We start from the raw sequence: 17647 nt of genomic DNA on the forward strand, positions 1-17647 counted from the left end.
TAGCAGTAACTAGGTTTGTTTGCCGTCCCCACACTTCACACAAATGTGACCGGATCTGCGAAAACCCGACACAATCGCGCAAGCCTAAATTTACAGTATAAAGCATTGAATACAATGGGTGAAATACTTGCGTATTATAGAAAAAAAATTTGTAAATTTTTTGAATGCCTATTAGTGGAGGAAGGGACTAACAATAAAATCCTGGATATCATCTTATTCGTCTGCTCAAGAAGAGTTGGAAAATCTTTGTTTAGTTGCAGTAGACCCAAGGATACGGAAGCTATGAGCGTTTGTTTACGTCACATCAAAGTGATCTTACTCGTTCGATTTTTCTTCACGAATTCCGCCTTTGTATGCAGTGAATACGGGTGAGTAAAGGAAAACCCTACCCAGTAATGGATTCCCCTGTTCATGGCAAACATGATGGTGAAAATTGTAGCTTCGTACCTCGATTTGTTGGTAAGTTACAACCGTTTTTGTAAGCACCTGTAATATACTTTCCCTATACTTGCTGTACAAATCGATTTTTCTGTTATTGATACTTTGTAGGACTGTAACTCCTAAAGCTGTTGGCCTATGAGGTTTGCCAGAGGGTACACTTGGCTAAGTAGATCATAAATATTTAATAAACAGGAATTTGAAAAATGTGCGATTGTGTCAGATCCGGTCACAAATCATCTGGCATGTGGGATTATACGCGCTCCTTTGTATAAAAGGATTCTATGCGGCAAGCTAGTGTGTGTGTGTGCTCCTTGTTATCACGCAACTTTTAACGCGCTATCTACAGCTATATACACACAAATAAACTTTAATAGTTCAAACAACAAACATTTACTACTTACTCATGTACTGGTTCACTATCACTGCTATCGCTGTCACTTTCGCTATCACTACTGCTTTCGCTTTCTGAATCACCGTCACAAGAGCTTAGTACAATCACCTCCTCTCCCTCGATATCTTCTGTACGATCCATCTCAACAGTGGACTCACTCACAAGACAATAAAACAAAACAAACAGTGACACGTGCATCATCCAATCTTGTGCAACAGGATCTATGAACAGGATAAACCTGTTTAACTGGCTATGATGCTATGATGTCATAGTCAAGTGCACATTAACTGAATGCTGTGCGCGCGTATGGATTATGGAAGCGCACGAAAGTTATGGCTGCAATGTACCATATGATGATACATGACAAAGATACTCGGGGTGAGTAATTAGCGATGTATAGAGTGTCAGTGTCTTTAGTTTGGTCCCCTGGTCCTGGGTCCCCGGGTCTTGGGTCCCCGGGTCCACTGATTTTACCTACCCCAAGGTATAGGCAAAAGAAGCAGGAAAGATATCCTCATTGAAGAATGACTAGCCTTGTTCTCTCGCTTGTATATTGTGATGCAGCACAGAGCCAGACATTCTTCAGTCATGAAAATCACCCTTTTCCCCCTTCACTTGCAAATCGAGGAAAATTGCATTTAGGAAAGAAGTCCAATTTGCTGACTATTTTGGTACAGGACACACATATTGATCCACCCGAGTTCATTAATGTGAAACTTGTAGATGGAGTTGCTGTTGTGCACTTACTTCCAGTCACAAATGTTACAGCCTTTGATGAGTATGCCGACCAGATCTTTGTTTCTTACATAACAAGATTGCTGCTATGACTTTTCCTGAAGGCAAAGAAGTCATTGTAAATAAAGTTTAAGTTATTAAACACAGTTAATGTTGTGAAGCGTAGGCTGTGCAAGTACCTAAAATATTAGCATGCAACAGTGGGCTCTAATAAGAACAACGCATGCGCAACACAGTGAGCAGAACACGTTGCAGTAATTCATACCTGTTGTAACAAATCTTGCCAGTTACAGTGGATTTAAATCTTCAAGATGAATACTCGTAGTTCTCGCCGGCTGAGGAAAGGGAGGGTCATCGTCCTTGGGAAGGTCAACTGCTGGATTGAGCAAGCGAAGAGCTTTGTCACGCCGGAGGAAGGGCCGCCTCAAGGAACAAGTAGTCCGGACAGGACGACGACGCGACAAGATGCGATATTACAATACTAGTAGCCGCCTTCAGGGTCGTTTCTACAAGTCGCTTACCTTGGCCCACGCACGGTGTCACTGTCGCCTGGGACACCTCCGACGCCGCTGGACTCAATACCAACAGTAACTACAGCTCCACCTCATACCATAGCCAGTTCGTCGGACGCCATCTAATCAGCAAAAATGCAGGGAGATTGTGTGGTGGGCATCAATCAGAATCTTCTGGGACAAACACCCCGACTATCGCGAAATGGCCTCAGACAAGATGCTGCATCAGGTAAGCAACAGTATAACACCAATTGGTGTACTAGTATAAGCTTCAGTGGCGTAGCCAAACCTGGGCAAGCCAGGGAATTGCCCGGGCATCAGACTTCTTTGCCCCACCATCAGCTCCTAGAGTAATTATAAAGACGTGGGCTGGATAGCTCGAGATTTTGCTAAAGTTACTTAATTAGTCACTGTACAAGAATAAGTATAGCACAACTTATACAACACTCACCGTGCCATTTTTGCCGATGGTTTCCTTCTTTTTGGCTAAACAGAGATGAGGTTATCCAAGGGATTTTCCCTACGAGTAACTTGATTGTGCACAAATAGAGGAGGCAATAAACAGAAGCAAGATCACGTGATTACAAAAAATCGCGCAGCATTGTGGCAAAGAGTGAAGGACAAAGAATTGGTTTCACTATAGTGGGCTGGACGGTTTACATTTGGATTAAGTGATCACGGTAGCTATTGGTGTGGTCAAAACTCAGGAGGCAAAGCAGTCTAGAGGTATATTTGTGAAATTAGCACCCATCTATCCGTGTGGATACTGCTCAGTTCAAACGGTATGGAGTACTTGTTCAGTCAGCAATTCTTTTCTTTTTGTTTCCACTTTTCTAGGCTAACAACTGTAGTGGCAGAGCATAGTCATCACATGATAGAGCGCCTCGTGCTTTAATTCAAGAATCTTTGTAGTCTGGTATTAAGACACATGTAGCTAGATGTATGTAATATGTTAGAAGGCCAATAGCTAGCTAGGCGTTCGCTTCTATTAGGTTGATATTAGTCATCTTGCATACAGTAGTGTAGGATGATACATAATGCATTTTAAAAATTTTATATTGATGTCCATATGAAGATGGGCATGTGTACGTGTGTTACATAGGAAATGGCTTGCCCACCCATTGCCCAGGCATGGCGAAAAGTCTGGCTATGCCACTGATAAGCTTACACACTGTCCCCACACACGCTATATATATATATGCATGCAATGAGTAGGGATGTACCGGTACATTGTATCAGTGGCCAATATGGCGATTTTGTCTTTTGCCAATATCGGTTGGTCTCAATATAGCCACCAAAATTGATATAATATACCGAAATAGTCTTTGCCATGGTAAAGCCGCATTATACCCTCTGTTATACAGCAAACAAAGCTGGGGAAACAGTAGTTTTATCCTTGAAAAGAAGTGCTACGCTACGAGAAGCCATAGAAATATGTGCATAGCAAACATTCATTGTTATAACCATACAAAAATGACCATAGTGGAGAGCTATAAAAAAGCAACCATGGGATGAATAAACTAGAAACACAGCTTGAAACAACCAGCCATCTCTACAAGCCATTAAAAATACGGAGTGATTTGGACTTATCTTGGTGGGAACACACACTAAATAATAATAAAAAAATTAAAAATTGTCACGGTCTGGGCTGCTAATTGAGGCCACACCACCACAAGCAATCAACCATTGGCAGTGATTGTTAGGACTTGGAACTGCTTACTAAGTGTATCTTATGGCAAGTTAAAGTTTCCCAGTTTCCTCTAATCTAAATGTATAGCTGCACTTTATTATTTTGGGTCGGTATTGGTGTTCTGACTCAGTATATCGCTTTATATCGGATCGGTTCAGAAATTTCTCTATTGGTACACCTACAGTAAAATGTGAAATAATAAGAGTGCTTTGTAAAAATAACAACACAAACACATGGTTATCATAAATTGTATGTTGAAAAGCAGCCAAGTACATGTTAGAACTTTGCATAGTAGTTTCATGGTATTGTGCCAGCTTCTTGCACACCATACCCCTTGAGTCTTATAATAGTCCCAAAGAAAAGTCCATTTTATTGTCATTAAAGGAAACTTCAACCTATACATCTTCAACAGGAATTGTTTCAAAACACAGTGCTTGCTCTAATGTGTACATGATACAGTGTCTTCGTTATATATCTGTAGTTCTATGGTTAGGATGTGCTCCACAACTTTGCCAGGCAATTGGCATGGGGCACACCATTGTGTTGTTAGTTGCATGTTAGTTTGCTTGTACGTTATGTCTTCCTAATGTTTATGTTGTCACACTTGCTTGATATGTATGTCGTCACCATTGCTTGTTTGTATACCAACGTATGTCACTGCCACTGCTTGTTTTGTATGTCACTGTTGCTCAGCTTGCACATCATCATCATCTTCTGTATGCTGCAAGCATAGCTTATCTTGCATATTACTAGATGTTTCCACCATCATCATTTCTGCACATTGCATGGTCTAAATATATAAATAAATAACCTTGATGCTTGGGGGGGTAGATCACGATATACATAATACATATCATGACCTACCTATGGCCTCTATTGTAAAGAGTTTAGGACAGAGACGCTTCTCTGCTCTAAACTCTTTCATTACCCAAGCATCAATAAACCAAAAGTACTTCCTACTTTGGCCCCGCTGGAATTACATAACCTTGCCTAGGCCATATACCATGGCAGATGAGGCCCCTGGCACTTACCAAACCCCCTCCTCAATCAATGGATTGCTGGAGGTGAAGAATGAAGATCCGAGGAACAGAGCACATAAATAGGTGAGTGGTAGCGTAACTAAACATTAAATAAAGTTTAAGTTATTAAACACAGTTAATGTTGTGAAGCGTAGGCTGTGTAAGTACCCAAAATATTAGCATTCAACAGTGGGCTCTAATAAGAACAACGCATACACAACACAGTGAGCAGAACACGTTGCAGTAATTCATACCTGTTGTAACAAATCTTCCCACCCTGTCCCTACCCACTGAACAGTTCACAAACTTCACTACACACAGGTACTCTATGTTAATTGGCATGGTATGCTGGCAGTTAACAATTCTAGTCAGTATCCCATTGTCAATAGTGGTACTTATGTACATATGTAGTAGTGTAAGTAGTGGAGCAAGCTAAGTAGACACATAATGTTGTTGTTGTTGTACTCTAAACATTTACATGAAAGGCTGTACTATCATATGCATTTTGTTGCGAGTTCTTCAGCTGTAGGTCTGACTGGATTCCTTCACTGTGCCAGACTGGATTTCTTCACCGTGCCAGCCGCTACCACAAGTAGAGATTGCTATTGAGGGATGCTCGCAGTTCAAATCTTTGTCAGGAGAGATGCTTTTTATTCTGCCTGCAGTCACAGACAAGCCCCTCCAGTTCAGAGTACCATCAGGAAATCGGGTTGCTAACAGCTACTTGCCTCTCCCATCCAGATCAGTATCAGGAGACGCTCTCCCAACCAGATCACTAGCTGAAGATGCTCTCCAATCCAGAATATTATTAGGAGATGCTCTCCCATTCAAACTGCCAACTAGAGATGCTCTCCCAACCAGATTGCTAGCCGGAGACGCTCTCCCATCCAGATCACTACCAGGAGACGCTCTCCCAACTAAATCACTAGCTGAAGATGCTCTCACATCCAGATCATTATTAGGAGACACTCTCCCATTCAATTCGCCGACTAGAGACTCTGTCCCAACCAGATCACTAGCTAAAGATGCTCTCCCATCCAGATCAGTATTAGGAGAAGCTCTCCCATTCAAATTGCTAACTAGAGATGCACTCCCAACCAGATTGCTAGCTGGAGACGCTTTCCCATCCAGATCAGTATTAGGAGACACTCTCCCATCCACAAGAAGACACTCTCTGTCATGAGCACTATCAAACATTACCCAGCTATAGAGTACCAACCAGCTAACCAGCTAACCACCATAGAGGGACCTCAGTGCTACTATCACATGTCGATGCTATTTCACACAGTGCCGCTCTCAACAGTGGATATTGACAACTCTGAAAACAACGGTCACGTCCTGACCACTGTATCACCTGCGCACAGGTGTTGATGCCGTCATCACAACCTGGCACCTACACACAGGTGTTGATGCTGTCATCACAATCTGGCACCTGCGCACAGGTGTTGATGCTGTCATCACAATCTGGCACCTGCACACAGGTGTTGATGCTGTCATCACAATCTGGCACCTGCGCACAGGTGTTGATGCTGTCACAATCTGGCTAAAGCCACGTGACGCAAATTAGTGGTGACCCGCAGGTCAACACATCACTTACTGCTGCTATAAGCAGTTCATCCATTCTCCTTAGAGGAGTCTGAGACAGCAAGGGGCCTCACTTAGGATATCTGCCTTATCCACTAGGTTCTCCCGTTTGCCTCTATTGTAAAGAGTTTAGGACAGAGACGCTTCTCTGCTCTAAACTCTTTCATTACCCAAGCATCAATAAACCAAAAGTACTTCCTACTTTGGCCCCGCTGGAATTACATAACCTTGCCTAGGCCATATACCATGGCAGATGAGGCCCCTGGCACTTACCAAACCCCCTCCTCAATCAATGGATTGCTGGAGGTGAAGAATGAAAATCCGAGGAACAGAGCACATAAATAGGTGAGTGATAGCGTAACTAAACATTAACAACTAGGGATACAACTGTTGTTCGAGGAGCTGATAGACCCATGTTACAATGTGATCATGAAGAGGCAGACACCAGGCTAGTAATCCACCTACAAGATTCACTGATAAATGGTTGCACAAGCTGTTTGGTGTGTACAGTTGACACAGATGTGGTGATAATCTTTGTCGGCATGTTTCATCGTTTTGTTGCTTTGTGTCAAGATGTAAACATATGGGTAGCTTTTGGTTTGGGAAAGAACTTCACATACTATCATATTAACACAATTTAGGAGAGTCTAGGTATGGAGAAATCTCCAGTCTTTCATTGCTTTACCGGATGTGACACTACATCAGCATTCTTCGGATGAGGCAAAAAGGCATCATGGGAAGCATGGAAGTGTTATGATGATGTAACACACACCTTTAGTTACATGGCACTACATCCGTTTGCTGATATAAATATTCACACATCTCATTTTCAAGTACTTGAGCAGTTTACAGTTTTTCTATTCGATAAGACTAGTGATGTAGAACAAGTGAATGAAGCGAGGAAGGTCCTGTTTTTCCAGAATGAAAAAAATGATGGAAAAACTACCCCCGACCCAGGATGCCCTGTTGCAACACACCAAGCGAATGGCTTATCAAGCTGGAATATGGTACAGCAGTAATCAGAGTATACTTAATGCACCTACTCCTGAAGGATGGGGATGGACAATAACTGAAGAAAAGACTTGTATTCCTGTGTGGAATACTTTACCTGTGGCTTCTAAAGCCTGTAGTGAATTAGTTAAATGTGCCTGCAAAAGAGCAAGTGGGTATGGTACCAGGTGTGCTTGCAAAAAAGCAAGATGGAATTGCACTGAACTTTGCAAGTGTCACTGTTTAGCATCACATTTAAATGAATAGATGAAAAGCTATGCACATGTATATAGCCAATGTAGAATAATGATACATTACAGTAAATGATTATGTGTTATATTATAATTATTAAATATATGGAGCTTTAACTATTTTTTGTATTTAATAGCTTTCTAAGTTGCAACGAGCACTCTACAGACTCTAGCTAAGTTTAAATATTGATAATAGTTGAAAAGTTAGCAGGCAACAGCCTCATGTATACAGTGGTTTATATATACTTTGAGTTAGTTGCTAGGATACACTTGTAGGGGGTGGCTCCCCTCAAAAATTGGAAGTTAAGGTCATAAGTAGTGTGTGAAAAAAAATTGGTGCTTTTGTCCAGAATGTCCACATAAACTTGTTAAGCCGCCTGACTAATTAGAGCAGTTAGCTACATAACAAGTCATTCTATTAGAGCATTCAACTACGTTACAAAAAACCACTTGATTTTTTTAGCTCATTCCACTCTAAAGTTACAATCAAACAGTATGGTAGTACTGTTAAGTAGGGATCCCTCCAAAAGCGATGTACACTGCCTAAAATAACATCTTTAAATGTGACAAAAATCACCTTTATGGAATAATATTAGTCCATCTAACATCAAATGCAGCATTAAAAATAAGAAAACACAGGCAGCTGGATATAGATTTTTTTTAAATCATCGAAGCTTGAATTTTGTCTGTCTGCCTGCCTGACTATAGTTGCAGGGCTGGAGACCAAACTAAGCAGCGCACAGCCACTATTTTATACCACAATAACAAACTCACCAGTGGAATGTGCCTTTTAGAGTTCCGATGAGTGTATGCTCTCTGCTCCTTGTCTTTTCTTTTATCTTCAATCAGACTGGTCACATTCTTCATTGTAATTATGACCATCTCAGGGAAAACCCATCTAGTTCGCACAACTTCCAAATTTCTTTTTATTTTCTCAGCATTATCTGCATTGTTCAAGGAATGCTTTACCAAAATTTCAATTGATTATGGCGAGTGGTTTTGGAATTATAGTGCTAGACGAAAGGAAATCGATTTGTACAGTGACTATGCTAAAAAAAAAAAATAATGCAGGCACTTACATTTGCAGCCATAACTTTTGTTTGGATTAGTCTACAGAGTTTAGATTTGGCTTACAATGTTCACTATGGATTCACAGATCAACCAAGGTTTAGTTTTTGCCCAGCAGTGACTTGCGTATAGGCATATGAAGGCAGTTTTATTGAAGAAATGACAACAATTTTGTTTACGTCTACCGCATTGTACACAAACACATGTGACACAAAAACCATTGGGGCTACAGAAATTAAACAAAGATTTTCGAACTCCCCGTGAGTAGGCGAATAAGGTGGTGTATAAGTTTAATTAGTTTGAGTCTTCCTTCTCTGAGTAATGGCTTGATTAAAACTACCATAAACTTTCTTTGTAACACGCTTAATTTCACCAATATTTTTAAATTTCTTTTTTCTCAAAACGCATGTTTGTGTGAACTAGACGGGTTTTCGCTGAGACGGTCACAATTATTATAATTAATGGACATGTATACAATCAAATATACATTTGGCCTTTAATTAAGTTCTTTTCCTAGATTAATTATGCCAGTACTTATCTAACAAGTTCTTAAGCATAGAAATGGAAGTTGCTGAAGTGACCTCTTCAGGTAAGGAGTTCCAATCAGTAATGACTTGGTTAGAAAAAAAGTTTTGGATAGATGCCAAAGAAAATCTGAATGTGTGTCCTCTTCATGCAATGAAATCATATCAAAGCATTAAGTTTCCATATCAACACCATCTTTGACTTGAGCAGCATATTTAAGTGCCACAAAATCATTTAACCCTTAAGCCTATGCCTAATATTTAGTAACAATGCACTGAAATCACATACATTGATAAATCAGCTCATTGCCTCAAATAAAGCGCTGTAACTGTCGAATCAGGCTATGCAAATTGTGCCATTGTATTTGATTTAATAAGGAATAAAGCAGTACCTAGTGGTTTACCCTTTGACAAAAGCCTGGTGGCAAAACTCACTGAGAAACAACGTATAAGCACTTAACACACATGCCAATACATACCTTCAGAAAATGATTCATAACTCCCTCCCAGTTCACTGTATCAAGCTGAAATAAACATTAGTAGCTTCACCATTCAATGGAGAATCACAACATATAAAACTCATGTGAGTCAGACATTTATAAAAAATGGCTACTACCAGGCCATGCGCTCAAGAGGTAGGAGAAACCAAACATCGATCTTCAGCGCACCATAAAAAGTAAGTGAATGTTTTTACAGTAATTATTCATCCTTATACTTTCCAGTGATAGGGTTTTTTTGAATTAATGTAGTTGGACAAGCTTCATATACTCTGCCAGCCATCACGCATTCATCCATTAGTAATAATAATTGTGCATATTTCAAGCTTTAAAAAAATGTCGATATACAGTGGAGCCTCCCTTAACACTCACCTGAGTTGGGCGGTCACCTCAGCATAACGGTCACGTGACTACGGTCCTGAACAATTCCCAATCAGTTTGTACAGAAGTAGTTTGCATTAAATGGTCACCTCTATAACACGTATAACAACCAGCTTCAGCAGCACCTCGCTATACAAAAGACCTCGCACAAAGCAGCCATGCAGCTACAGCCTACGGCCAGTATGGTGAGTAAACTGGCTGCACTACTTCATACAGTACTTCTGTACTCACTTCTGTAACACAATAAAGGTTATATACTTGCAGTATAAATAAACTCGTAGGCACTCCATTTTCTTGTGATTCTAATTAAAGCTCACCTCACGAGTTTGATTCCTGGATTTTCAATTATGTAGCTATTAGCTCACTGTCTTTAGGATCTAAAAGGCTGAAGTTTTATAGTATAAGCCACTGCTTTCCCTTCACCCTGAGGAAATCTAGTCAGCTCAATCAGCTGATAATGCTGTCAGACAGGTTCTTTTCTACTTTTAGTCTGTCAGTTACGTAAGTGGTGCATGCATGTGTAACTAAACCTGAGTATATAAGTCCCTGGAACCTTTGTATACAAAGGCCAAACCTTGATTTATGGCCTATGGCTGCTTTATGGAGGATATTGAGTTAGGCAGCCACCTCTCTATAAAGGCCAAATATTTCTGGCCCGAAGGTGACCACTTTAGACAGGTTCCGCTGTATATTGGCATATGCGGGGTTAAGGGTTAAAGCACTTGTGCTTGGTAGATACCTGTAACTTCATGATAGGTTCTAGACAATGCCCATTAACCAACTTGGTTGATTAATAACGATCAAGCGTGGAGACCACACCTCTCTAATAATCTATTTACTCAATCACGATGACCATATCCCTTATTATTGTATTCATAATGAAATATTAGAGCTGTACCGATACAAGAAAATTGATACCGATTCGATGTGGGAATATATTTTAAAACTGATATGTTACCAATACAATATATTGATATAAACTTATGTTCTGTGTTGTATTCATGCAATATGCTTTTGTTATAAGTATATACTGCTGACAGTGCTGAGTTGGAGATAATTAGTTATGCAAACAATAGCAATCACAATAAGAGTAGTTGATGCTATATTAGTCTATTGTTGAGGAATTGACATTAAGTTTTGTTTGATAAAGATCAATATTTCTAATTTTTCAGCTAGCAAGCATTGTCTTCTGCTATCATTTATACCAGTGCCACTGAATACGCTTTCTGAAGGAACAGAGCTAGGTGGGGCTGATAGATATTTCTTGGCCAGCACTGATAAAACAGAGTAACATTCTTTATTTTTCTTCTAGTAATCAATATTTATCTTTAGGGATGTCCATGACAGGTTCACTTATATAGTCTATCATTGCTGACATACTTTCTTCAATGTTGGCCTGCTTAGGTTGAACTTGCAGATGCTAGTTTTTTTGCCTTTTTATATGAATCATGAATACCAAATCTTTTCTTGTTAAAGGGTGGGCTACTTGAGTCTGTAGTACTAGGTTGCTCTGATATATCACAGTTGTGAGCTTGTAGCTGTGCCAAATATAGTTGAGTGTTATCCTGTTCATTTAGCACTAATGTTAGCTTTATTCGACATGCAGCAATTAATGTTTGCACTGCTAATTCACTATATCGTTGCGGTGTCAAGAAATGAGTTTCTGACCTTGGGTCTAATAGGGTGGCTTTAATGTAATTTGTCTTATACACATGGCTAAAGTTCCTTAAACTTCTTGTACTTCGCCGGATTCTTCCTTTTGTTCGGTTTTTAAAATTTCTAAAAATGGGGAAATATCAGTCCTTCTAGCATTTAATGCTTTTGTAATTCACTCAAGTGGTTTGACTACCTTTTCTGCTAGCTGCCATTCAATTGAATTTAACCTCTGTGGAAGCTCAAAATCGATGTCATAAAGGGTGATTACCCTACGTTGTTCATCTAAATGATCTAGTAAATAGTAAGTAGATTCCTAGTAAGTGTGCTTGTCCTATACATGCCTGTACTCAGGCAAGTTTAGTTAGTTCTGAATGCTATCTAAATGCTCTTCAACTAGGTGAGAATGTTGAGTCATTATGCAATATTTGATGACCAGCTAACTGCAAGGTGTGTATTGTACAGCCAGTAGCAGGTACATCAGACTTCTTGATATCTGCCACCAGATTAGCAGCATTATCTTACCACAACATGTACCCTGGACTTTTTGATACTGGAGTCTAACAGCTTGGTAATCGTCTCAGATATGGCCTCAGCTGTGTGAGAGATGGGAAATGGACATATTTGAAGTATCCACTCTTCCCTTGTGAAATTATCTGGGTTGATATAGTAGGATTAACCAGCCTCCCTAGTCCATATGTCCATAGTAAAGCTTATAGGAACTTATCTACATAAGAATAAATCTCTTCATGAAGCTTTGTCCTGATAGTAGAAAAAATTCAAGATATAATTTTCTCTGAAAAGTATTTTCTTGGAAGGCATCACATATTTAGGGCATACATTGGCTAATAAGCAAAGAAACCAGCATCCTCAACAATGGAAAATGGCTGCGAGTGAAGGGCCACCATTTCCGCAATCCAATTTGTTATTTTCTTGTGTTGTGGATGGTTGTGTGTCCATGTTTCTTTGTTTCGCAGTGTGAGCTGACGCACATTAGCCTTCTCTACTTTGTGTCCTGTTCTGTTTCCCTTCGGTTGTTTCTCTCAGCTTCTTTTACTTCCAATTCATCGAACTTCTGATGGTTTTCTTGTTTCAAATGGTGTCATAGATTACTTGTATTAAAATTCTTTGTGTTCACTTCACCTCAGCTTACAGCTTTGTCATAACTCACAAGTGTTACATATAGCGCTTCTTTCATCTTCAGGATTAATAACAAAGTAGTCCGAAAACACACTCCTTTTTGACTCATTTTTTGCCGTGACCTTACAAATTCATGTTTCAGACTAAACGAGTAAAACTTTACCGAATGTGCACATGTACATATCGGTATATTGAAATGGTTTATCAGTTTTTTTGATATAGTATTGTATTGGCCACCATTACAATATGTATCAGTTTATCGCTACACCTCTAGAAAATATGAAATAGTGACATGCCCCCTGGTAGGTGAAATATTCTGATACAGCAGTAATCCTAATAGAATAGTCACACTTGTAAAAGCTGTATGCTATAGCAAAAAATCAAACAAACTATTATATTTAATTAGGGACAAAAAAGTAGTGAAACAAGAGATGAATGATGGTATAATTCCTACTTTGGCATTGAACAAAATGATTGTTATAACATGCCATTATAGGGATTATGCCACTAAGCTATACTGTAATAACATCATTCATCTCTTGTTTCACTACTTTTTATTACTTGGATCCCTATTTCATTTAAGGTTACGGGATACTGTAAACCCCACAAGTACACTATCAATCATTTTTCATGATTAGGGGTTTGATTTTTCTTAATGCATTGTTATCAAATATTTATGCATTCTTAACTTCTCATTAATTGACATGGAATTCAAATGTTGTTACGGAAACATGAGTTGTCCCCATGCCAATTAGTGAAAACTATGAACCTAAAATCAGTCCAATGAAGAACCATGAGAACTTACTAACAATTCTAAGGTTTGAAGAACATCACTTGTGAGGGACTGACAAGAGGATTTGTGAATAATGTGTATAGTTGCTGAAATATGACTACAATATGGTCTAAAGCAAGACACTGTGATTACAAAATTAATTTTAAATTGATATCACTAGCACTAGAAACATTATTTCTAACAAATGGCTCCGTCAGGACCTAGACAAGAAGCCAAACTAGTAGTCTGTTTATACACAATGTTAACAACTAGTTTGACAGTCCTGATTTTTGGTTCAGGAAAATAGCCATTAGTCAGCAAAACTACCCATGCGCTTACAGGTGCGCCAGTTGCTAAGTGTGTTGTTTCTATGTTATCTTGTACTGTTACGTGTGTTTTCTTGTACCTGTCCAGTCAGCATGCTATGATTCTCCCAACAATTTAAGCCTGTTACCAGCTGATACACAACACAACAACAGTCGCTCAGCATCCCATAACCTTAATGCACTAATAGTAGAGCAGCATAGCACCAAAAAATGAAAATTGCGTCATGCACTTTGTGATACAATTATGAAACTTTCCACACAAATTGTGCTCCACAGACATATGTTGTTTGATATAGAGCCATCACAGATTTGGCCTTTGGTGACGTTTAGGACCATTTTTTCACTGAAAATTAATCTTTTTGTCTTTATCTCCCTGAGGTATTATTGTACACTGTTAAAACATGGCATCAAATTAAAGGTGTTGATCTAAGAACTATATTGACTTTTGTTTGAAGTTTGCATCTCATTCCACTACAAAGTTATGAACATTTTTGTAAATCACCCATTGACTTCAAGTAAAAGCCGAGTAGTTCGTTTTAGCAGCAACTTTAATTTGAAACTGTGCAAAATGATGCCTCAGGGAGATAAAGACAAAAACGATGAATTTTCAATACAAAATGGCTATAAAGGTCACCAAAGGTCAAATATGCAATGGCTCTATGTCCAAAAAATTATATCACAAGGAGTGCAACTTATATGGAAAGTTACATAATTGTATCAAAAGGTGCACTATGCCACTCTACTATAATAATGTTATTAGTTTAAAATTTGTAAATTACCCATGGGTGGGTAGCTTGGGTAGCTTATAGAATTTCATAGTTAATAGAAATGATCGTAATTTTGGATTGAACTTATTATTTGATTTTTCAAATAAACACCAAGTAGTTTCTTTCAAAAAGTTCCTTAATTTGAATGAAACCATGTTTTAATTGCTGCAAAATTATGGGGAAATGGCTGTAAAGGTTACTAAAGGTCAAATCTGCAATGACACCATGTCAAAAAAATAAAAGTCTAGGATCCATTTATGTGGAAAGTTTCATACAGTAATTCTATTACTAATGAAACATTCTTTGCACTATGCTGCTCTACTACTATCAAAAGCGTTTGTGATTGCTCTGAAAGGATTTGTGCTTGTTTATCAATACTGTCAAGGCACTGTGAAGGTTTTGTGATGGTGGCTTCTATTTTTTCCATTGTGATCCCTACTATACAGTGCTACTGTACTGTATCATAACTGGTTTCATGTGTTTTGGAATTTCTGTATATTTACTACTAATTTGTACATGTAGTCAGTTTTGTTTTGTTTAGGAAAAAAGATACTTTGGAACCACTAATGGCTCTTATGGAAATTATCAGTTGTTTGAATGTCCTGACAAGTGTGGACTATTTGTTTCAATGGACAAGCTATCTGTACATGATAGTAGCAGCACTGAAGTTGTACAGCAAGTAAATGAACTAACAGTTATAACACGAGAGCCATCAGTAAATGATGATAAACCAAAGTCATTCAACATAGGCGATCGAGTGTTGGTATATGATGTAAAACAAAATTCAGTAAAGGCAACTGTCAAGTGGATTGGAAAAAATGAAAAAGCACTACCTAGAGTTGTCATTGTTGGAGTGTATACTGTGAGTTGGAGTGTAACGTAAATCGAGAAATTTTTGTTTGAGATAATTTAGTGTAGAATTAAATTTGACATGTTATATTTTCGTGGACAGCCCAAGCCACGAAAATATTTTACCAGCGAATTTTTCTGTACAGCAAATAATTTCGTGCACCATACAGAAATGAACGTGCAAGATACGATAAAAGTTGATATAGAGTAACTCACCTATTATCGGACGGGCTCCAAAATCGGACGCGATTATTCGAGCTACAACAGGAATTTTTGAACATGTCTTTAGATAGTTCAAGGCTGTGGGACTTTGGACACCAAGTATCAGCTTTCTCGGCTTTGTCTGATGGCAGCAACCCTGCAAAGTCATTTCTGATTAATACATATAATCGGAAAAAAAGTCGATTCACAGACATCCACTGTCTACAGTTTAGACTTACATCCAATCAACAGTTTTATGTCTTGAAGTGGTAGGGTAACTCATCTACTTTCTAAATATCCCTTGTTTATGTAGTCAAATCATGAATTGCAAGTCAAATAAAATGAGACGTCACTGGAGTAATAATTGCACCATATATTCAAGTATACGGAACTTAATTAAGTATACGTAGTTTGATATACATTTACGGGGGAAATGTACCGTATACTTTAACAAACACTGTATACTTCCATATAATTAAATTCATGGTGCGATCATTACTCCAGTGACGTCTCATTTATTTGATTTGTAATTCGTGGTTAAAAGCATTTGACTAAATAAATTGGAGATATTTAGAAAATAGATAAGTTACTCTATAACTTACAAATATAAAACTGTTGATTGGATGTAAGTCTTATGTGTGGACAGTCGGTATCTGTGAATCGACTGTTTTTTTCTGATTATACGTATATATTAATCGGATAATTTTTTGGAAGACTGCTGTGACGAGACAAGGAATCCGGGAAGGGTGATACTTGATGTGCGAACTTGTGCAACCTTAACCTAGGTGAGGATGTATAAAGTATTGAAATGTTGTAATGCATCTCTGTATAATTGCATGTCCGGGGTGAACCCATCTGATATTAGGTGAATTCCTCTACGGGTACCTGTTGTACATTGAATGGGTAATTGTGATGAATGCCCAGCTGTGACAGAGGTCAGCCTCGACCACTTGCTACTACAGTGGTATGCAAATTTGTTCTGGCAGATATTGGAACCCTGAGTGATGGTTGATTATTAGTCTTTCTTCTCCAACAGCGTACTCATTCCTCAGGTGCTTTGACCTCAGTTTTGACAACTCAACCTCCAAAAAAATATTTTGCAAATAAAAAATATTCAAGAGTGAAAATATTTAGCATAATTAATTTTGTTGGTGGAGGTAACCATGAAATCAAGACACACGGTAGTGTGTCGTGTGGCCCAAGAAGCCGGCGCGCCACACCGTGAGTATATTAATAGGAAGAAAGAAAACATAATTTTCACACCTATGTAGCTCTGTTATCCCTGGAACCAAATTTGTTAGAGAAGTGCGGGCCAGTTAGGGGAGTCTACATACCAAATTTGAAGAAATAGCTCCGGCCATTTCCAAGATACAAGCAAACAAAATTTCGTTTTAATTTCTTCGTTTTTTTCTTCTTCATTTCGCACACTTCGCAAAATCCGCCATAAAACACGAATGCGTGTTCGGAACGGGCTGAAATTTGTAACACTTAAAGGGCTCATTAATGCAGATCTCCATACCAACTTTGGTAAGAATCCGATGAACATTCACGGAGTTATGACCGATTATTTGTGTAAAATAAGGTCGAAGGTCTGTCACGTCTACAGGGTAAACCCCTTGGAGGAATCAGTTGAAAATTGATATGTAGATGGAGCAACCATCGTAGGAGTGCCTTTTTGTGGTTTGAAAGGAATCGGGAGAAAGAGAATGGAGATATGACATAAAACCCAACCTGTCAAAATTATGCAATCGATTTTTTATGAATAAAAAAACTATTAGTTTTCGTGTCTACCAGGCAAACCACTTAAGACCAACGAGCTGAAAAGCAGTATGTAGTAAGAATAATCGTCTTAGAAA

At 38.7% G+C, this 17647-nt stretch overlaps 1 protein-coding gene across 1 annotated transcript in view; it reads left to right on the plus strand.

Moving 5' to 3' along the window:
* The window catches only part of LOC136263800 (uncharacterized), a 99659-nt gene that overhangs the window by 50085 nt on the left and 31927 nt on the right, over positions 1–17647 (plus strand). The window contains exon 3 of the mRNA XM_066058424.1: positions 15283–15603. Within this exon, the coding sequence (XP_065914496.1) occupies positions 15283–15603 (321 nt within the window). The remainder of the gene's footprint in view (positions 1–15282; positions 15604–17647) is intronic.

This window comes from Dysidea avara, chromosome 8 (assembly GCF_963678975.1).
Source record: "Dysidea avara chromosome 8, odDysAvar1.4, whole genome shotgun sequence".
Classification (NCBI taxonomy): domain Eukaryota; kingdom Metazoa; phylum Porifera; class Demospongiae; order Dictyoceratida; family Dysideidae; genus Dysidea; species Dysidea avara.